The 23,032-nt window shown below is 43.6% G+C and overlaps 1 protein-coding gene across 4 annotated transcripts in view; it reads right to left on the reverse strand.

Annotated features, from left to right (window-relative positions):
* Nucleotides 1-23,032, reverse strand: part of Ppp1r12b (protein phosphatase 1 regulatory subunit 12B) — a 199,177-nt gene that overhangs the window by 31,077 nt on the left and 145,068 nt on the right. Inside the window, exon 1 of one of the 4 annotated variants that reach the window (XM_052201272.1) lies at nt 16,478-17,624. The exons of the other annotated variants lie outside the window; for them this stretch is intronic. Within the exon in view, the coding sequence (XP_052057232.1) occupies nt 16,478-16,579 (102 nt within the window). The 5' untranslated portion in view covers nt 16,580-17,624. Of the gene's footprint in view, nt 1-16,477; nt 17,625-23,032 lie in introns of those variants that run through there. 4 annotated transcript variants of the gene reach the window in all.

A 23,032-nucleotide genomic window follows, 5' to 3' on the forward strand; every position in this document is an offset into this window, starting at 1 on the left:
TCTCTACACGATTTAAAAGTGTCTTGCTGCACTAAAACAGGGAAGTCAGAATTTTTACTATGTACCAATCTTGGCAGTTACATATAATACAGTGTGCTATCATCACAATTGACTTACCACTGTCTAAGAATAAAATTAACTTTTTTCTTTTAGAATGTTCTAGACACACTACATACCCTGTTATCATACCCAAGTAAAGTTCTCAGCTATTTGACTACACGGCCTAGCTGTGTATACTGTATAGTCTCCACTAAGGATGCTGATGTAAAATATAAATACTTAAAAATGAAAAACCGTAAAGAATAAGTTAGTACTCTAAAGCAATAGCCAGCGAGAGGCCACAGGGTACCGGGTATGCGCAGGCAGATCCCACGGGGCTTACTGTCCCACAGACGAGAGCACGTGGACAAAGGCAACGCCAGTGTGCTCAGACTGTGGTGGCTATCACAGCTCTTGCCCTCACAGTCTTCTTAGAATTCTCACAGACAGACATCTTGGAAGCTGATGAATGACACTCCTCCCTGCCTGGGACACTAAAAGCTAGTAATAGGCATGTTAAGATTCTCTGCTATCAATTCCTTCCTAGTGCCTTTTACGAAATGTATACGAGAGGACTGATCTAACAGACAGGCAGTGGATGGTCCACTTAGACCCAAACAGGGTAGAGAACATTTCTAAGTCAGTCCTTGACTGTTCTCAGAACATCCCCTCTAGCTTCTGCCTGACTTCAGATTTCTGATTGTTGTTGTGTCCCAACACATTTGAGGAGGATGTATAAATTTCCTAAATCTCAGAAGCCAATGAGATCTGGGTACCTAAGAAGTAAAATGGTTATCTAAATATAAACATTATTCCTAAAAGAAGGGAAAACAGACTTGTAAAGGAGATAGTATTTTCTTTCTTCAAGAAAAGGCTTCCTTTAAGTTTATATCCTAAGAAGAGTATGCTTATAAACTGCAGGGTAAGACACCTGAACCATACAGGGTTTAATGTATAATTGTCTAATTCCTGACAAAATGGATTAGGTTTTTAAATATTGGTTCCTGATTTTCACTAATGAACACCTCTAGAAAATACTGGTTTGCTTTGCTTTTTGATATCCTAGGTGATTGGAGGTGAATGAGAAACAAACCACTGGTTACACAGAGGCAGAAAGCGCTTTGGGTGTCTTGGGTAAGATAGAGTAGCTCACTGATACAGGCATTAAAGTCAACTTTTCATTCTACTGTCACTCAAACTAAGCACATTTCCACTGTTAGGCTGACATGGCTGCTCATTGTAGAAAACTGTCTGCCAATCCTCAGAGAGTCTACTGAGAAAATCTAGAGATAAGTGAAGATAAACGGTCTCAGGGGAGCAGTAAGCAAGGAAGTGTCAGGAGAGGCAAGTACTTCACAGACCAGGAGATGAACACCAAAGGGCCTCCCACAGAGGAAGGCAGAGAATTAGCACTTCCAGGACACGGAGTTTGGAGACCCTAGCGGAATCTCAGATGCTCTAGAGCCTGGGATTCTGGCTACCTACGCTCCAGGAATGGCCTCATTATCTTACTTCTGGCCTCTGAATAGTTTTTCTTTTTAAAGCATAATAGTTACATTTAGTCCACTCTAGAGGGTCTAGGTATCTCAGCTCTACAAAATAACATTACTTCAAAACCAGTGTGAATCTTTACCCAATTTGCAAGTTAACACACAAATATTTCATACATTTTAATCAGGAAGTCTTGTAAGAACATTTTTAAGTGTTTTTTTTTTTAAGGGCATTTTGCTTTACTTTTCACTCGAGTCAAATGAAAGACATCCACTAAGATGGTCTCTGGCGTGTCTGAACTAGATGGGAGTTGTTTAGTGACAGGATTACTTTCACAGCTTTAATGGCTCAAGCGGAGGCAGCAGATACTGGGAATCGGACCCCGTTGCAGAAGAGACTTAAAGCTACTGAGAAGCCACTAAGAACCCAGTGAGCTGTGGTGAAAGGAACGTGGTTTGAACAAGGTCCCAGGTTAAGAAGTGCCCCCTCCTTTCATGCCTCTCTAGATGGCCCTCACGCCCCCTGCTCAGGCCTGCTTCTAATAAGAGAGCAGAGTGAAGATTGCCATTAATTCAGATTGCCAGAAAGGGACATGAACCAAGATGGTTTTGATTTCTGAAATGAGGAGAGCCTTCAAAACACCAGAGGCTAGATTAGAATATCCCCGCAAAAGCTTTTAACTTGAGAGTTATCGAGATTCAGAAAGGCACATAATTAAAACCAAACTCTTTCTACCAAGTTTAAAATAAAGTCATGGCTCAGGAAAGCTAGGCCCAAGGGAAAGGAACAGAACAAGTCACATGTCCACTGCCAAGGTTGAAACTGCTTTAACTCATGTTCCTTTGGAGTCAGGGTCTGACCTCACAGTGATGGGAAAAAAAAATCTCCTATTTACATTCCCAAAAGAAGGACTAAGCAGAAGGAACATTTTATATCATGTTCTGTATTCTAGCCGAGCCAGGGGAAACAAATTGAGCTATTCTGGGATGCCCCACACAGAATCACCCTTCCATTTTAGAGTTCTCAGACTGAAAGCTGATGAGAAACAAGGCAATAGAAGTGAGGCTTCAAGGACAGAATTTAAGACCAAATTCCAAAGCTCCTGAAAAACCTAATCATAAAAACACCCACATGCACACTGCACACATGTACACATGCAAGTGCACATGCCACATACATGCACACTGCTAGAAACCATTATGGTTTCCTCAGTATGTCCAGGAAAGACAAAAGTGTCCTAGCCTTGTAACTTTAAGAATACCCTTGTAAGTAAAATGGATAAGATCTCAAGGAAACGGAACAGGATGGTACACTGCTCTGTAGTGTTGGGATAGAGCCTCCTAAGTCTGTGTCTCTAGTAAGATAGTTAAGATTGTATATGTTTCAAAAATAGACACAGAGAAAAAGATCAGGATTTGTGTAAAGATGTGATCGTGGGGAAAACAAGAGCTAAATTAGCTCTCCCTGCATGTGCATCAAAAGCCACCATTTCCTTATCATCACTAGTTTCGACTGTATTAGTTTCTATTACCATCAGAACAAATGATCATACAACTTGGAATCTTAAAACACACATGGCCTCAGTTTTACAGGTCACAGGGCTGCACTGTTCCAGTGGCTTCTTTGTCCTCTGCCTTTAAGCTCATTGTGATGAGACTCCCAAGTCTTAGGCTACAGGTCCCTGTGGCCTTCCTGCTTTCAGCTACGGGCCACTTGGGACTTGTAGGGTTTCCATAATCCCTTCTCGTTCAGTCCCTTCCCCCTTCAATCCAGCAATGACATATGGGTCCTGTGAGTTAAGAGTGATGCCCGCATCTGGCCAGGACTAGGGCCGGAAGGTGAGGTGGATGAGGGTAGCTGGACTGCTCCAATCCCTACAGAACCACTGGGTGGGCATTGGGCTGTGAGAAACTGCAGGACCCGGCTCCGGGGGGTGGGGAAGGGCAGTCCATGGGGTCGCCAGGGGGAACCAGCAGGGCCGAGCTCATGGGTCCTCAGGCCTCATGGAGGTCAAGGATGACAGGTACTCACTCTTGGACACCGCAGATGCCGCCGGATGTCGCGGGAGAGCTGAGAACAGTGTGTGGGCCCACAGGCAGGCTCTGGCCCGGGGACAAAGGGAGAAGGGCAGGAGGAGAGCCCTGGCTGGGTCCTACAGAGACGAGGATCTTCTGGCTTGCTTGGGTGGCTTGTTCGGTGGGTGGCTTGGGTTGGTGGCAGCCATGGTTGGAAACACTGGGAGGCCTAATCGGGGAAATTAGCCATGGCTCTTTAAGGGAAGACCTGTTCCATTGCTCCAGCATGGAGGGTCCAGATGAGAAGAGGCAGTCCATGGTTTTAGAGTTCATTGTACAGAAGTAGAGAGAGAGAAAGAAGGTAGAGAAGTAGAGGCCGGCCATGGCCACGTGGAGAGGGGGGAAGGGAATGAGGAGAGAGGGAAAGCAAGGGGGTTAGAGAAAGAACAAGAGAATAAGAGAGGGAGGAGGGGGCAAGCAGCCCCTTTTATAGTGGGCTGGGCCTGCCTGGTTGTTGCCAGGTAACCGTGGGAGGAACATGCCTGGCTGGTGCCAGGTGACTGTAAGGATGGAGTCCAGAGAGAATACCAGGGGCTTGGGGGGTTGCCCTACATGACTGATGGCCACAGAATTATGGAGAGCTCAGTGCTCTCATGTCAGGAGCAGAGTGTCTGGGAGCGTGGCCAATGGTCCGTCCCATGCAGAATTATCTGCAGGGTCTCGGGAGGTTAAGCTTAGCTCAGCCAGAACACAGGCTGCCTTTCACGGTCCCACAGGGTCCTTTCCCCCTTCATACTTTTTGCTCTTTGTGTCATTAGGCTCATGTGATTAGATCAGGCAGGCCCACTTGTGTGTGTGTGTGTGTGTGTGTGTGTGTGTGTGTGTGTGTGTGTAGGGATCTGCCTAGCAGAAGGTCAACTGTGCATACAATGGTTACATAATCATGGCAAATCTATATTTTCATAAATACAGGGCCAGGATATGACCTGAGAATCATTTCTAACTTTCCTCCTTTAACAACAAAACATGGTCCAGTTAATAACATGGTCTCTCTGAGAGGAATGGACTCTCAGCTACGATGAGTAACCGCATATATTCAGTATCCAAACAATGCTAAAAATACTGCCTTGTGCTAGAAAAAGTACTCATCCATGGGAGCGTGAGAGACAGCAGACTTCTAAACTTCTAAAGTTGACACTATAAAATCACATATATCTTCATCACATTAAAATCCTCATCATTTTAAACTGCTTGATTTGCCTGTCCCAACTCCTACTTAACCCATATGGAAAGAATAGCTAAGGGAGAACCATCTTCACCACTTAACAGTTCCTACTGTAGCTATTCCTTTCTACATGTTCATTTATTATTGGGTGTGGGTGTGTGTGGTGTGCACATGGGAGGACAGAGGACGACTTCATGGCATCAGTTCTTTTTTTTTTGTCAGAAACTAATAAATTTATATTTGTTAAACGAATCCATGATTATAAATAAGCAAAAATGAGAGCTATCACCTTTAGATTTTTAAAAAAACTTTTTGTAAAATTCACATCACACCTCAACCCTACTCATTTCCCCATCCCTTTCCCCCACACTTTTTTTGCTTGCAAATGTTCATTGCGGTGAGCTGGTGTAGTTCAAGGCCTCTAGCTTCTGCTACTCCATCAGCACTGGACCTCCCTCACTAGGTCTCCTCTCAGACATCCTGTTGTTGCCCTGTGTTGTGGAGACCCTGCAGCTTTGGATCACTGATGGGATAGACGCTGGGTGGGTGGCATCAGTCCTTTCCTCCACATTATATGGATGCCAGTGATCAAACTTAGGGTGTCTGGCTTGCCAGTGCGTTACCCACCGAGCCATCTCTCAGACCCTATATTATAAATATCTGGGGAAAATGTCACATGCTGGATAATGCCTCCCTGTGCATTTTTTATTTGTTTCTTTAGTGTGGAGGAATAAATGTGGATACCTCTCTCACATGAACTTTATAATACTACAGGCAGAAGGAACTCAAGTAGCAGTAGCTTCCATGTTTTACTATCTCTTACCATATTTTAAAATAAAATAACTGGGATTGGCAAGATGACTAAGTGGGTAAAGGCTCTTGCTCCTGAGTCATGGGACGTGAGTGTGTGTCCCCAGGACCCACACCGTGGAAGGAGAGAACTGACTCCTGCAGGCTGCTCTCGGACCACAGCGTATGTGAGTACTACCCCCAAACAAATACAACAACAACAAAAAAACCAAGTCTGTTACATTACAGACATACTCATCTTCAGGTGCACTTATTAGACTCCCAAAATATTAATAGGATTTTACATCTCATAGTTTTTACAGTTCCTGAAGAATGTCTGGATTATTTTGGAATTGGAAAATGTACTTGCCCTAGAAGGAATTATATGAATATCAAGTCCTCCATAAAATACCTGAGGCAAACCATTTTTTAAAAGATAAATCTAAGGACCTTAGGATGTATATGTGCCTTCCTAGGCTCACATGCTCTCTAACTAGCCAACCTTGTGCTGTGTCTAGAATTGCCACAGGGCTGCGCAGCCATGGCTTGGATACAGCAGTGTGCACAGCTATCTGAAGGTATATTGTAGTCATTCAAAAACCAGGCTCAGTAAAACCTGGATGCACCTCCAAAAGCAGTTTGCTAACACTGCACACTTCAGAAACTAAGGACAGAGCACTTGTCTAGCATGTGCTGAGCACCATTGTCAACGCAAGAAAAGAAGCCATGAATGCAAATGCCCCCAGCACAGTCTCGCATGCCTGAGCCCCAGTCCTCAGGTGTCCTTGTGTTTCTCGGAATGCCTGCATCTCACAAGTGCTTCAGCACATCACACTTTTTCAAGGTGGTAGATAAGCTTCCCATGGCCAAAGCCCAAGAAGAAATGTTTTTTGTTTGATTTTTTTGAGGCAGGGTCTTACTATGTAGCCCTGGTGGCTTCTAACTGTGGTGATCCTCTTGCTTCTACCTCTTGATGTTTAGATTACCAGCATTCAGCCATGTCTTTCTGTGCATGTGTGCACATGTTGGGATGATAAGTCTGACACCATGCCTGGCTGAGATGGATTCTCTCTCTCTCTCTCTCTCTCTCTCTCTCTCTCTCTCTCTCTCTCCCTCTCCCTCTCCCTCTCCCTCTCCCTCTCCCTCTCCCTCTCCCTCTCCCCCCTCTCTCAACAATGCTGTAGCTTATTAGATAGCAGTCATCTAAATTTTATTTGGCCCAAGCTGTTAATTAAAGTTTTAAAAAGGGCTTCCTAGATTTCAAGGCGTTCAGCAGATAGGGCACTTCCCCACAAGGATTCCAGTCTGCTGACCTAACCCACAGTAACAGTAAAAAACATCAAAAGGAAAATAATCCCAGTTCCTAAGCCTAAGTCACAGGAGGTGTAACATTATTTTTTAGTAACTTCTACATACCAGAGACTTCCTCTGTTTTTAGCTTTTTCTACCCCCATCCCAGAAATCGAATATCAACTCATCTATTTTGGAGCTGTAGCTGTACCAGCATGATAAACAGGAATCATTTGGATTGCCTTGGGGAAACCCATGTTCAGCTTTCAGTTCAGAAACTGCAATTTCTAGCATGTAGTCTCCGACTTTTCAAAAACAGTCAAATTTTATACAGACAACAGTTTTCATTAAGTACCTGTCTTTGTCTTGCCAGCACTGCCAGTGATGTAGAGGAATAAATATATGATTACAAAATCTAAGACACAGCCTACAGAAGAGAGCAAGGTAAGAAATAAAACTGACTTAATGCAATCACGGGCCAGGTTATCTGGTTCCTACAGTAAACCATTAGGGAGAGACTGATTAGAGATCTTGGACAAGGCTTTAAGCAGGGTTTCGGATGTCCTAGAGTCTGAAGCTGGTGGTTGTTAAAATTGACACAATCAGGTGCGACTGATGGGAAATCTGCCACAGGTCAGGGCTTTACTAGAGCCACAGTTATTCCATAATATTACTCTGCTCTGAAAGGTGACACTCTAAGAGATTAAAACAAAAGACTGAATTAAAAATTATTATTCTATTTTTATTGTTCCACAGAGAAATGGAGTCTTCAAATACACAGCTGTGTGGATTTAGGAGCAGAATGGTCTATTAGGATATAGACCTCAGCAGAGGAGACACTGTAGCCGGCTTGAGGCAGGGCTTCAGGTAAGACAACTTGTTACAACTTAATAGCCTCCAAGTTGCAATACTTGTTTAAAATTTATCTATAAAGCAAATTAATAGCATAAACAAAATAATAAAATTACCTGACTATAAAGATTTTTTTTTGAGTGCTAAAAATGGTTTCAGAGTAACAATTTGTATATAAGTGGCAGGTACACTAGACATGACACTACCATGGGGCAGGGTAGTATCTCCTTTCCAAAGGTAGGAGTCAATGGCTTTATTCAGACTGAAAAACAATAAGCCTATGCGGTTGTAGGTCAGACAGTAATTGGGAAGTGGGCTGGATCCATAAATAAAATGTTTCACTTGACTGTTAAGGGATTTATTTATTCTTAATTCTAATTTTAAACTAATTTTAAAATGATATAAAATTCTTTTAAAACTTTGTCTCCTTTCCAACTATTTTGTAAGTCTTCCCTCCTTTAAACTAGGTTCAACTGCACTCATCATCTTTTTCATATCAGAACCAATACTCAGGAATACGGGCGACCACCTAGGAGCTCTTGCCCCGAGGCACAGTGCTTCCACTGGAGCAGCTGCACATCTTCCGGATAGGATAAGGGCTTTGACCCTGATTGCTGCTGCAGTGTTCTCAGTTATGAGTTCTTAGCTAACTGCCCAATTCCCCTGTCTCAATAGTTTCATCAGTGAAATGGGCAATGCTACTCTGTTTAAGGTTACTGATAGCAATTAAGTGAGAGGTAAGTGGACGTGCCCAGTGCCGCACCAGCACAGTACGCACAGTACCACACTATGCGCTGGGGCCCAGCTACCCAAAGCACTAGCCTCTCCCTGTTTCCCCGATGCCCTCTTGTCCCTCTTTGGTCCTTTGATTCCCCCAAAGCCAGATGACTACTAGAGGGATTAAGATCAAATAAATCCCTCAGGGCTCGAGTGAAACATCTCACTTGTGGATCCAGCCTGCTTCCCACCCACTTACCCCTTCCAGTCTGCAGCCTCAGTCTTCCTCAAAACAATACAAAGATTTTTAAGATTGATTTTTATTTACTTTACAATTTAACTTCGATCTAAAAATACTTAACTTTTCACACAGACTTTAAAGACAGCTATTTATATTTTGATGGCATCATGTAACTAAAGACGCTAGTTGGATCGAGGGCTGTGATGACACCCAGTTTCTGATAACCAATACCCAGTGCATAAAAAGCCCACCAAGGTCAGAACCAAAAGGAAGCTAAACAAACAAACAAACAAACAAACAAACAAACAATAGAGGAAAAAGAAAGCCAAAGGCTGATGAAGCCCAACCCCAGCTATTTCCCCTTGGCCGTCTGAATACAATTGTGAGCTGACCCACATATGAACCGGGAGAGAAACCAAGAGAGGCTGATGTGAATAGTCTGTAAACTTCTCCAAACTGTAAAAATACAGTCCCTGGCTATATAACTGCTATGTATTGAAAAATAAAACCAGGATTCCCCTGCAGACTCATATAGCCATCTGCCTCTCAACCGTGGACTGTTTGAGGACTCCAGTGCTCCCACACACAGGAAGGAGACACAGAGCCTGCCATCTTCCTGCATGCGGTTCCAGTCGGACTGCAAACAGCCAGGGCTATCTCTGCTGCTGGCTGCCACTTCTGCTTACCACTTAGCCCTTTCTCCATGGGACCTTTACTCTGCAGACATGGTTACCTATCACAGCTCTGGTCATTAATGTCAGTCTTTTCAGTCTGAAATTAATTTATTATGTCTTGAGTTCTAGATCAACTCCAGGTTTAATATCTCTTATCTACAATGTGCAGGATTCAAAAGTATCCAGATGTCTGTCTACCTGTCTCTCTCTGCAGATTTTGGGCATTTGCATAGGAAATGTTGGAGACAGACCCAAAGCAGGAAGCTCATTTGTTCCTTATGTACCCTAGGCATGCAGCGTATGTATAGATGCTTTTTTACTATATATTTAGTGCACCCCCATTTAACGCACATTTTTACTGTGACATTAAGTCAGAAATGGGGTTTTCTCCTGTGGCATCATGTTGGCCCTCAAAGTATTCAATTCTGAGCCTTTCAAATTGTGGCGTAGGTATGCTAAACCTGCATTTTCCAAGTGTCCCAAAGAACCTCTGTTCAATTAACCTCAACAGAACACTTGCGGCTCACGTGTTTCTTCCTCTCCAGTTTGCCAGCTCAGTTTGCTTTCTTTCCTCCGCCCCTCTCTTGTGCCCATCCTGCTGGTCTGTCAGCCCTCAAGCTTTGTCAGCCCCTCATCTAAACAGCAGAGAGCTTCCCAGAGCTCCCCGGAGACTGTCTCAGACTGCCATGTCTTACCAGAAACCCTGCCATTAGGGGGCAACTGACTTGAGCTTTTCCTGCCCCAGCCCCAGCATTTAGCTTCCAGAGCTTATGTGTGCAATATGCAGTCTGGATCACAACTCAGACTGTCAATCCTCTGTCCACAGGACAACAGCTCCGTGCATCCTCTGAAGGAAAGACTAAGAGCCTCCTGGCATGATCCCCCATTTCCTATTATAAATACCACCTCTCATTGCAGCTCTGAAAACAAGGCCGTATTTTCTCATGCCTTTTTCCTCTGCCTCTGCCTCTTCTTTGTCACCTAGGCCCTATTCTGCACACATAAGGATAATACATTTTCTACTTAGTTCAACTAAAATACCCTGAACTTACGTCCTTATTAGAAAATTCATCTCTCCCTGTGATATGAACTTCATTTTCATATCTCAATTAAAAATATGTCTTTCATTTATGAATTCCAGCATCTGAAATAGGGGTTACAACATAGCAGATGCTCCTGAGATGTTAGCTGTGAGAGGATTAACAGTAGAGCAGATTGGTTGGCATGTGGCACAGTCTATAATCCCCATTACTTGAGTTGAGGGAGGAGGCTTGCCCATGAATTGAAGACTAGCCCATAGTGAGACCACAAATCAAAACAGAGCAGATGACTTATTGCCTACTTACCCTGGGATCACGGGAAGCAGAATAGTAAGAGAGGAGACAGCTTGCAGAATGGAGCTGATGTCTTCAAATTGCCCAGGCTTTCCGGTCCATACACCCCAGCTCCAAAAGCTACCTTAGCAAGGCGCTATGGAGGGCATGGCTCAACAAAGCCAGCATGTGTCTACTTAGAACCTGAGTAATGGTTTCCAAAGGGGAGTCTACTTTAATCTCTACAGACTCTACCAGTACTGCCCAGGAAGATTCCTTGGACTAAAGAATTGCAGTTTATTGACTTTTCTTGGAAAAAAAAAAAAAGATAATGGCTTTAAGTAGGCAGAAAAAAATGGCTAACAGATTGCACCCTAATTACCCAGAAAAATGTTTCTCATTCCATGATAATGAATTATAAAGTAGAATTTAATGAAGAAAAACAAAAAGGATTCCAGACTGGTAATGCCTCAAATGTAGAATCCTAGGTAAAGAGCATAAAACACTATTCTATAGAAGTACTTGGTGCTGGCCAGAGGTATGCATAGCACCTCCCAAGGCTGATCTATAACCAAGGCTGGAAAGGGAGGAGGTGGTATGTATACCCTTGTCCTGAAAGCCAGAGATCCTGATAAATAAGTGCTCATCTTTTACCATTCAATTCATCTAATGAATTGATCAGAGTGATTATAAAGTAAAGCGAATGGATTAACCATTCCCTTTGTGTACATTACTAGTTGGTACGAAAATATTTATGTAAAACCCTTTCAATTGAGATGTTAGACCTAAAGCAATCCAGACTAAATGCTAATGATCTTGGGTTATAAATACAGGTCAAATCCTTGTATCACAATTGCCTAGTTAAAAGATTTCTAGAATTCAGATATTCAGATGCTGATTCACTTCAAGATCTACTCAGCACAGTCCCCATGAATTGAGCACTGCACACTGGGTATCTACTAGCATGCATACACACACACACACACACACACACACACACACACACACACACACGCTCACGCACATATGCTCATGCACACACACGTATACATATATTCTATATTTATTCTCTGTCTCATACACATACATATGTTCTATATTTATTCTCTCTCTCTCTCTCTCTCTCTCTCTCTCTCTCTCTCTCTCTCACACACACACACACACACACACAACTTCTTTTTTGAGGTATGGTCCTGTTATATAGCTCAGGCAGACTGGCTTCAATCTTGTGGTTCTTCTGCCTCAGCCTCCTAAAAGTTATTCTCAGTTATGTCATACTATATTAAAGGGGCATATTTTAACAAGCAAATTAGACTTTAATAGTAAATATACATGATTCCAGATTTTTAATTTTTTTCTTTTTAAGTTTTGGTAGTACTGGGGTATGACATAGTGCCATGCACATTCTAGGCTCTAGGACTAAGATCCCTTAGCCCTGGCTTTTAAAACAAACAAACAAACAAACAAACAAACAACAACAACAACAACAAAACAACTTATTTTGAGACACGTCTCACTTAGCTGCTCAGGCAGCCCTTACGTTGTTGTTCCTCCTGCCTCTCCCCCTCTGCGCACTGGGATGACACAGGCAGGCCTGGCTGAGAATTTTAACACTGGAGAGACTGCTCTGAAAAGAAGTCTTAAAGGCAACTGTAAGAATCCTGCACCTTCTGTTCCAGCTGCTTCATGGTAAAAGAGTAAAGAGTTTCTACTACAGAGACATGGCTCTGCTTTTCCAGAGTAACAAATCAGACAACAGAGCAACAGCTCCTAAGACGTTAGACTTAAGGCAACCCAGACCAAGTATTTCAGATGCAATTTTAGATATAAGACATGCTGAACTATGAGATGCCAAAGAATCCATTCAAGAAATTGCTTCATTAACCCACAGAAGGCTCAACCAACAGTGTCACCAACCTACTGCAGCCTCTCTCAGTGAGGGCTGGAGGGACACGGGAGGATAAAGAGGAATGGAGGAACACTCTACCTAATGAAGAAAAAGGCTGATGGTCTGTCTGGTTATTTGTTTTGGAGGATACAAGGTTTTATATGTAGCTGAAGCTTGCCTTGAACTCAACTAGCCAAGGCTAGGCTCAAATTAATCTTAACATTTTTGTCTTAGCCTCCTGAGAGTTAGGCATATGCCACCACCATACCAGGTAAGAGATACTTTTTATTGTATGTGTAAGAATGTTCTGCCTTCGTGCATGTATGTAGATCATGTGCTTGCCTGGTACTCACAGAAGTCACTGGGTTCTCTGGAACTGGAGTTATGGATGGTTGTGAGTCAGATGTGAACTGCTGGAAATCAATCCCTGGTCCTACATAAGAATAATAAGTGCTCTCAATTGGGGCGACATCTTTCCAGCTTTTAAGAGAGTATTTTTTAAAACAATGTTTAAGGATATAATTTATGTTCAGAGGATAACAAATATTATTTAAACCTATGAATGAGCAAAAGTAAACGCCTGTTTTGACAGTTGAGAACATATACTTCCTTTGCATATGAGTGATATTTCCCCAGGGAGAAAGCCACACCACATTCAGTCAGGCAATAGTGCTTTGTTGGTGGTGGTTGTTTTTTTATTTTACATTTGTTAATGTTTCTGTGGGCACATGCGTTTGGGCAGAAGTCAGACGACTATTTGTGGGAGTTTTTCCTCTTCTATAGTTTTCTGGGGATCGAAGTCAGGTCATCAGGCTTAGTGGGAAGTGCCTTAACCTACTAAAACATCTTGTTGGCCTGGATTAGACTTTCATACTATTAAAAAGGCCATGGGCTTACTAGGAACAGAAATCTGGCGTTATACAATTCAGAAAGCATCAGATACTGCCAAGAGTTCAGAAGAAAAGGTGTGTGATAAAACAGTTTCTGGTTTTGCACTCAACAAAAATTATCCTATCACTGTTTTCACAAGTTAAAAACAACACCTATTCACCTAGTTTCAGTTTACCCACAGGGCCTCTCAAACATTTGCTGAACAAAATGTCCAAAATATTCTGTATGTAAACATTATTTAAGAATTCTCTGAAGACATTTTCCTTATATGGAAGCATTTCATATTTAGCTCCTTTAACACTGCTAGAATAATAATACAATTTTAAATACTTGTTCAAAAACTCAGTCCTGTTTTGAAGAATGTTAGATCCATCAGGGGCTGTACTTTGTCAATGTCTAGTTGGGGGCAGGAGCACGACTTCAAGATAGAGTAGTTGGCTATGTCTTTATTGTAAAGGACTAGTCATTTTCTTTAAGAGAAATCTGAGGCCTACAAGGTCTGGGGATCTGTGGTGTTTGACTCCAAAGGGCATGACTGGAATTTAAGAACCGGTCACAAGAGATTCAATTACAGCCTGTGGGTTGGCTCCATGGTCAAAGACAGCATTCTTCTTCCGCAATCTCAACTTCCCGTGTCTCTACAGCTACCTGGGTTGTTAACCAACCTGGCCCATAGCAGACCCTTAATCGCGACCTTCAAGACTGCCTGCTTGTACGCTAGTGTTGTTGATAGGGTTTTTAAAGTAGAGAAACCTGAGCTTAAAGCTCTGCTGCTTACTATCCAAGTGATGCTAGGTAAGCCACGTCTCTTTTATGTAACCCATTTAACTAAGACCCAGCTTGCAGGGCAGCAGGGAACCAGCCTGTTGCATCTAGGCATCAGAAGAAATATGAATACAAAACCACAATAAATGCCTTGTTAAGGTATACCCAAAACCCAGGTATACCCATTTTTTTTTTAAAGTACCCCAATTGGTCAACTATGAGAATAAATGAGGAGTCAAGTGAAATCTCATGAGCTGAATCCTACTCTGGGAACTAGTCCCAAGTGTCAATAGCCTTCTAATGAAAACATAACGGAACACTAATGCCATATGAGAAGCAAAGTTCTTACAGCCATCTGGACTCCGAAGCTGGTCGTAGTAGCTGATGCTAGTGTGGGAATCGAGAGCCACTGACGGCCATTAAAACTGGGAAGCAGTCCCTTATTAAACCTACCCATGCTTTGATTTCCTGTAATCTAAACTCTCAAATTTTCTCCCACTGGGCCCTCTAAGGCAGGGGTGGGAGGTAGGAGAAAGGACGGAAAGGGCGGAGGCAGGAAGAAAGACTACCAAACTGCTAATGAAGGAAGGAAAGAAGAAAACAGGAGGGCAGTTACAAATCAGGAGCTTGCTGAGTGATCTCAGGTGTGTCATATGTCTCTGGGGCTGTGTGTGCAATGGCTGAGCATTAACCAGGGGCTCTTCACATCCCAAGGGGCCATGGAGTACGTGGGGTGGGGGGGAGGCAGTGAGAGGAAGCAGTAACTGAAGTAAAGGTGCTCAGGTCTGTTCACATCAACTAGGGACCACCAAAAAATATCCAATGGCTACTGCAAAAAGTGTCTGAAGCCCTGTGGTGAACGGAGGTCCACGAGGGGAACAACCCCCACACCCCTCAGGAGCTCAGGAGCAAAATAGTTTCACATAAAAACATTTTTTGGCACTCTAGTAAGTAAATATCTCTAGTTGGAGTCTCAGACCAATATGCTACATTCCAAATTCGATTATATGATAACTTACACTCAGATCCTGAAAATGAAAATAAAACAATAGAAAGAAGCTGCTGAGGTTTCTTGCAAATTTTCGTCCCACAGCTCTCCAAATAAGGAAGCCCAACTGCCCTCTTCTCACACTGCCGTGTATTCGCTGTACCACAGTCTAGCTCCTAAGAGGGAGCTGCTCCTTGCCCACTACCTAATATGCCCATCAGGGCTTCACGCTGCTCATTTGCTGCTGGTAGCATTTTCTTGCTTTTGCCAGCTTTTGACCAAGGAGGACAGTGAATTAGATACAATTGCCTCTATGTTTAAAAATTCAGCAGTCACAGTCACCGAGGCAAGGGAGAAAGTCTTAAATGGTCTTGCCTAGGATATCATAAGCACCTTAACCTAGCTGGCTGTCAAAGGTCGGAGTTATTTCTTTGGCTTTTAAGCAAAGAGTTTCCTGATGGTACCTGGGAGGAAGGTTGCACGTATCCATAAGGCTTAATTCATCCTGACTCTTTGTCACTTACAGAACCATCAGACAGGCAAAGGCACACACTACCTTATGCATACACTGATGAATATGCATGCAGGGCTTGCAAAGGATGAAAACCTGACTTACTTCATGCCAGTTGGGAGCTTTTTCTCTTAAAATAATATTGATCCATAAAACACAGGAAAAACAGCAACTGACTATGGCCAGCCAGCCAACCAACCAACCAACCAACCAACCAACCCACCCACCCTAGAGAGAACCTCCTTAAGACAGCATGATAAACGCTGGGCTCTGCTAGGCATAGTGGTACTTACCTCTATTCCCAGTGCCTGGGAAGCTGAGGCAGGTGGAGCTCTTTTAGTTTGAGGCTAGCCTGGTCTACACAATGAGCTCTAGGCCAACCATGGCTACATGGCAAGACCCTGTCTCAAAAAACAAAAGAAACTGAAAAAACCGAACCCACCAACCAAACCAAACAAAACAAAATGAAAAACTAAACAACAGATCATGCAAAGCAAAAAGCTCTCCAGAATCTTACTATCAAGCATTTTACAACAGATTAGAATCTCAAAGGCAGAAACCGTAGCCTGAATTATTTAAGTCTGCTTTTACTTAAGACAGTATCAAGTACTGTGAATTACAACCCCTTTAGGAAAGCTAGCTGGGGCTTTACTTGAAATCTCCCTCTTTACTGACTTCTCCATACTCTGAAAATGCCCCCCTTTTCTCAGCCTCAGCCTGCAAGTTACATGTAAACACAGTCCCCACCTTTGACATGGCACAATCAGACATAAGTTAAAAAGGCTTACTCGGAGTGTCTTGGCAGTCGGGGAGGGAGATGCTGGGGGAGAATCAGACTGAGATTTCCTACTCCGTGTGAATTCCTTACTTCGTGTATATAAAGAGGACATGGTTCCTGGGAATGGAGACAGATACCCAACCTCTGGATTCTTCACACAAAGCTGGGATCTGTCGCTGTAGGGAGAAAACTTTCACAGAATTCCTCTTTTGAGCTGATACAAGATGACTTTGGATAGAACTAAATAAAGGATAAAAGCCGCCTTGCAAATTACGGTCTTGAGCTCTGAGCCAGTCCACAGTCACAGAGCCTTCAGAGCGCTGTGTCCCATCAGTGTTCCAGTGCGGCTCCAATCACACGTGTGAGCAGCAGAAGGCGTCTCATGCCGAGTCTGAGTCCGTGATTCTGTCCAAAGGTCACTTCTTACTCAGGCTGGCTTGGGAGCAAAACCTGAATCTGGGCTCACGACGACGACGACTCCTGATTAAATCCCAGAGGAATGGCGGTTCTGGCTCTTGCTGCAGATGAGTCTGGGGACAAGTACTGTCCCTTTATCCAGAAGGAAGAAACACACACGTCCTCCGGAGCCACCCTGTCTTCCCTCAGTCTGGCTCCACTGGACTGTCAGGGTCTCAACTGCTGTGCTAAACTCAGGTTAAACAACTACAACACAAAGCAGGAACTAAGAGTTTGTGGGAAGGAAGCATTCTGAGGAAGTGAAGCTTTCCTAAGTCCTTCCAGACGAGCTGCCTTTGCTCTGAACACTCAGAGTCATACGCGCATCTTCCCCTCCCCTCTTCTATTTTCTGACATTCCAAATCCCCATTCGCTCAGCGAGGAATGCTGGAGAGTAGCCAAGGGCAAGGATTCACTTTCAGCCCAGAACTTGGTTGCCACTTGTAGAAGGAAAAGAAAGCCGCCAGCTTCTAGGAACGGAGGCTGCGGGCACACCTAGTGCGACCCCACAGCCTCTGAGAGATACTACCCCAGAGCAGACAGCGCTGCCACGGCTGAGCTCTGCAAACCCTTCTGTTGCTTCTGAGAATGGTGATTTTTCAGCTCTCATATCTCTCAAGGAACAGGCCCAGACAGAAACATAAAAGTACCTTCAAGCCTTTTATGTGAAGTTTTAAAGCCTTGTCATTCTTGTGCTGCGAGAAAGGCCAGCAGCTTGAAACTGGGTACTGCAAAGTCAGCTCTGGAGACCAGAGATCTGATTGGCTAAGACTCTGTTAGAAAATGTGTCAGAGTCTCTTAGGACGCCACAATTGGGAAGGAGTAAGATTTGAAATCGGTATAAAGGTGGCGGGAAACAATGCCTGACGATGACAGGGCTCAGCACACACAGCGAGAATTAAGAGTTAACAAGAAAGGAATGTCTTTGCTGGGCGCTGAAGGAGCTTGCACTCGGCCTTGGAAACATCTCCTTTAATCTCTTGCTCTCTTGTCACTGCTGCACTGTCCAGCATTTCTAAGCCAAACGCTTTCGAAGCCAGTGGGCTTACCCTCAGAGTAACAACTCCTGCCCTCCAGGCCCCTGGAAACTCTATCCCACTCCCCCGTTTCCACATGGAATTTATACTTTTCCCCATAACTACTTCCAACTAATGACTCATTTGCCTTGGTTGTTTTGATATTACTTTTATGAAGTTAAATAAACAAAAGTGATCATCTACTTGGGGTGGGGGTTATTTAATGAATTCAGTTGAAAAGGATTTACAAAGAAGTCTTGATTCACTTTCAATGTGAAAACAGTTCCTTAAGACTAGCTAATCCTACAACAAGCTGGAATTATATCTAAAAGGCCAATTATTGTGAAAGTGGATTGGGGGGGCATGATCGGGTACTGAGTGGGGAAAAGGACTGAAGCCCTGAGGGCCAGCAGAAAGAGTGGAAACAGGGAACCTTGGGAGGTAGGAAGTTGGGAGACCCTGCAGAATGTACCAGAGACCCAAGAGGTAAGAGACTCTGAGGACTCAAAGGGAGGGACCTTAGGTGAAATACCCTATAGTGGGGAGAGGGAACCTGTAGAGCCCACCTCCAGCAGAAAGTCAGGGCATCAAGTGAGGGATGGGGTTGCCATCCCACAGTCAAAAACTCTGCTCTGCAATTGTTCCTGTCTGAAAGAACTGCAGGGATGGAAATGGAGAGGAGCCTGAGGAAAAGGAGGTCCAGTAACAGGCCCAAAGGGGGATACAGCTTAAGGGGAGGCCCCAAGACATGACACTATTACAGAGGCTATGGAGTGCTCACAAAAAGGGACCTAGAATGCTTGCCCTCTGAAAGGTCCAACAAGCAGCTGAAAGAGTCAGATGCAGATATTTGCACCCAGCCAATGGACAGAAGCTGCAGACCCCTGTAGTTGAATTAGGGAAAAGCTGGAAGAAGCTGAGGAGAAGGGCAACCTGTAGGAGGACCAGCAGTCTCAATTAACTTGGACCCCTGAGATCTCTCAAACACTGGACCACCAACCAGGCAGCATACAGCAGCTGATATGAGGCTCCCAACACATATGCAGCAGAGGACTACCGGGTCTGGGTTCAGTCAGAGAAGATGCACCTAACCCTAAACAGACTGGAGGCCCCAGGGAGTTTAGAGGTCAGGTGGGGTAGGGTTTGGGGGTGGGGACATCCTCGTGGAAACAGGGGGGCGGGGAGGAGGTATGGGATATGGAACAGTTGGAGGGTGAACCGGGAGGGGAATAAAAATCTGGAGTTTAAAATATAAATAAATAAGTAAAAGATTAAATTTAAAAAAAGAATTCTTATTTATGAAGTTTTTGGTCATATTTATTTAGTCTATGTCTGATGTGGTATACCATGGTGTGTGTGTGTGTGTGTGTGTGTGTGTGTGTGTGTGTGTGTGTAACTTGGGGGAGCTGCCTTTTTTTCTTCACCACTTGGTTTCCAGGGATTGAACTCAGGTTGCCAAGGTTTGAATCAGATCCTTTACCCACTAAGCCATTTTACTGATCCCGATCTATGACTTTTATAATATGGATATATCTTACGTAGTTAACCCTGTCAGTTGAATGAACATTATCATGGTTAGTTACACTATTCTTTGACATGACAGTAAAAACAACTCTAAGCAGTCTCAGTTTCTAAACCTGTTTATCTAAAGTTTATAAAGTAACTCCACTTACTAGCGATTGGAAAGGGATCATAAACTCCCTTTATTCTTTCTACCAAGACAGGGTTTCTCTGGGGTAGACCAAGCTGGGCTCCAACTCAGACATCCACCTGCCTCTGTCTTCCGAGTGCTGGGATTAAAGGTGTGTGCTACTGCCCAGAGAACCCCTTAAATGGCCATTTATATCTTATGTCTATTTAAGCAAGTTCTAAAAGTGACAAATTCCTTTACATCAAAGAGTTTTCATAGATCCATTCCTTGTCTCTCCCCAACCGAGTTGGCCAACATTGCAGTCAGCAAGAAGCAGGCGGAGCACCCAGGCGGAGCACCCCTGAGAAGGAGCTCTTGCCAGCTCAGCTGAAGACAAGCCAAGGTGAAGAGAGCACCTGCCAATCAAGGCCACCAAGGACGCCAGGGCCTTACTGACAATTAGAGGGTCCGAGACACCTGTAGGAACATAATGGATCTGGGCCCAAGAGAATTTCTCCAGGAAAATGAAGCCAAATTCTCTTTGCTCACTTGGTTTGTATATATATTTAATTTTTGCCAAAACGTGCATTGTTCCTTAAGATTTAAAAGACATTAATTCCCCCGAAAGTGAAAGCATCTTTGATATCTAGTGAAGAGAGCTGAAAGGAAATGCACTTGGCTGCGGTTCTCAGGAGAATCTAGTTTTCAAGTCTTCCACCTTTGTAGTGTCACTTCTCAAGTACAGATCCAGAGAATCACACAACCTGCCTTTGTCTCTGCCCTGGCTCATCTTAAATGCTAACATCCTGGCTATGGGCATTCTTGGTATCTGTTTGGTTTCAGACCCCAGGTCAGGGGTCTAAAATATGCACTGAGGTGCATATTTTACATATCAACGCAGACCTGGCCTCCAGGTTCTCCTCAGTCCCTACCTGGCACAATTTCCAGACCAAGGGCTGAGCTGCCCTTCTCCCAGAGGCTCTTCCCTATATAAGCCAGACATTTTAGTCAGTCAGTCTGTCAGTCAGTCAGTCAGTCAGTCAGTCTGTCTCTTTCTCTGTGAACATGTCTCTTTTTCTCTTTCTCTCTCCCTTTCCTACCCCTTTCCCCCTTCCCCCATTCCCCATGGTGACTTCTTTGGCCTCGGTCCTTGGGGTCAGTGAACTTGCCCCAGTAACCTGCTTTTAATATAATTTAATCTGGAATAAACTGGCCCATTTCACCAGCAGTGGAGAAATAACTTATCAGTATCTACCACTCAGTGGATGGCATAACCATACTTTTCCCCCCTCTTTCTTTTCCCTTAAAGACATCAGCACGAAGGGCTATCTGAGACTAAGGGCTGCTCACCGCACTCCTCTCTGCCTCCCCAGGCAGGAGTTCTTCAGTTGATAACTGAAGCTATTCTTTTTAATTGGATCAGTAACTAAAGAGCCTAGTTAAGAAGATCCCAGAAACACAGTCCCAGTGAGCTAAGCCTTGCAGAAGACATTTGTTTAAGGAATAATTTATTTCAGAGAGGCAGGACAAAAATAATGGCTCAATTGTTTTATTTCCTCCAGGTAAGATAAAGCGAAGGGGTTGGTGGCTGTAAATAAATTAATAAATTCAATAGTCTCAAGTGGGGCAGTGGTGGCGCACACTTTTAGTCTCAGCACTTGGAAGGCAGCTGCGGCTATAGAGGCCAGCCTGGTCTACAGAGAGAGTTCAGGACGGCCAGGGCTACACAGAGAAACCCTGTCTCAGAAAAAAAAAAAAATCAATAGTATAAGAACAAGTAACTAACGGGTGTGTGCTTGAGTTGACATACACCAAATATGTGACCATGAATGAAGACTCTTACTTATGAAGGCATCCAGATCAGAACTCCCATTGATTCAACACTGCCAAACCTCACAGGAAAAATTAATGAGTCGGGCCTTTTTTTTTTTTTCTTATTATTCAAATCAAGAAAATGAGATGCCATAGTTTACAAGTGACATCTGGCAAACTGCTTTGCGGTGATGACCTCCATCAGTGAATATGTTCCCACAGTGATGATTAGTTTTAATCGTTAACTTGACACAGTCTAGAATCACCTATGAAGAAAGCTTCAATAAGCCCGTCTACCAGAGCAGAGTGGCGCGTGGCCCTGTCTGTGAGAGATGTCTTGATTATAAGTGGTGAGGGAAGACCAGCCTAACGTGAGCGGCACCATTCCTAGTTTGGGTCCAGGCTGTTGTAGAAAGAGAGTGAACTGTGCACTAGCAAGCGTATACATTCATTTCTCTCTGTTCTTGACTGTGGATGTGATGTAATTAGATGTTTTAAGTTCTTGTCACCTTCATTTCTCTGATGAGATGTAATTTGGAATTTTAAGCTAAAACTAACCTCTTTTCTCCTAAGTGGCTTTTTCTCTGGGTATTTCATCAAAGCAAGAGAAGAGACACCTGCCATGTGTACCTGTGGCAAGAGTGTGTGGGCATTACAGTCGTATGCCCTGGGGAAAGCTAAGTCTCTGCTCAACTCTCTGACATGGTCAGGTTCTTTAACCTCAGTGAGATTTATTTGGGTCACTTCCAAAATGATGAAATATAATGTGCAGTTATATGGCTTAGGGTTAATATAGAGAAAATTAACTAAATCATACCCAACAGGACCATACTTAATACCACAATGCTTGGCAATACACATATGGGTTTATAAAACTACATAAAAATCAGAGGCAAAATCCTAAACATTAGCTGTTACATTTCATGCTCTGTTTTTCTTTCTTAAAGAATGACTTCATTTTCAATAATGCGTGTGCCTGCGCACGATCACATGAGCGCAGGTATATGAGGCCAGAGGTGTCAGACTTCTGGAGCTGGCATTACAAGTGGTTTCCAGCTGCCTGACGTGAGTGCTGGAACTGGACTCGGGTCCTCTGGAAGGGCAGCACACATTCTTTAGCCCTCTCTCTAGCTCCTGCTGCTGCTTTCCTTAAAGCCACATAAAAGACGGCTATTAAAAAGATAACAGAATCTCTTCAAGGCTCTGAGAAAGAACTTTCCTCTCTACCCACCTTGTTCCTTATCTTATTTCCTGGAAGGTGGAGCCCTGGGATAAAGGGATGATACGGTGATGAAGCCACAGCCTGGTATAGTTAGGGGACTACATTTATACAAGGATGCCACACAAAAAGCGAATGTACTAAAGATGAAGGGCAACAGGTTTTTATTGTTTTTTTAAGATGTAAGTATGAAGGTCATATTTATATCTTCACATTTTAAAAGGCCATAAATATGAAGGCCAGAATGACTTCTCTGTGTTTTTAAACAGAATTTAAAGTGGTGATACATACAGTTCATGGTTTTCAGTATAGACAGTTAAGTGGAAATGTGTGCATGTACATATCCTTTTGCCTTTTCTTACTCAGAGGCCTGGGAAGAGCAATACCCTAGTAACATTCAGAGACCAGCAGCTGAATCCTGCTGAGGAATGC

This window comes from Apodemus sylvaticus, chromosome 12 (assembly GCF_947179515.1).
Source record: "Apodemus sylvaticus chromosome 12, mApoSyl1.1, whole genome shotgun sequence".
Lineage (NCBI taxonomy): Eukaryota > Metazoa > Chordata > Mammalia > Rodentia > Muridae > Apodemus > Apodemus sylvaticus.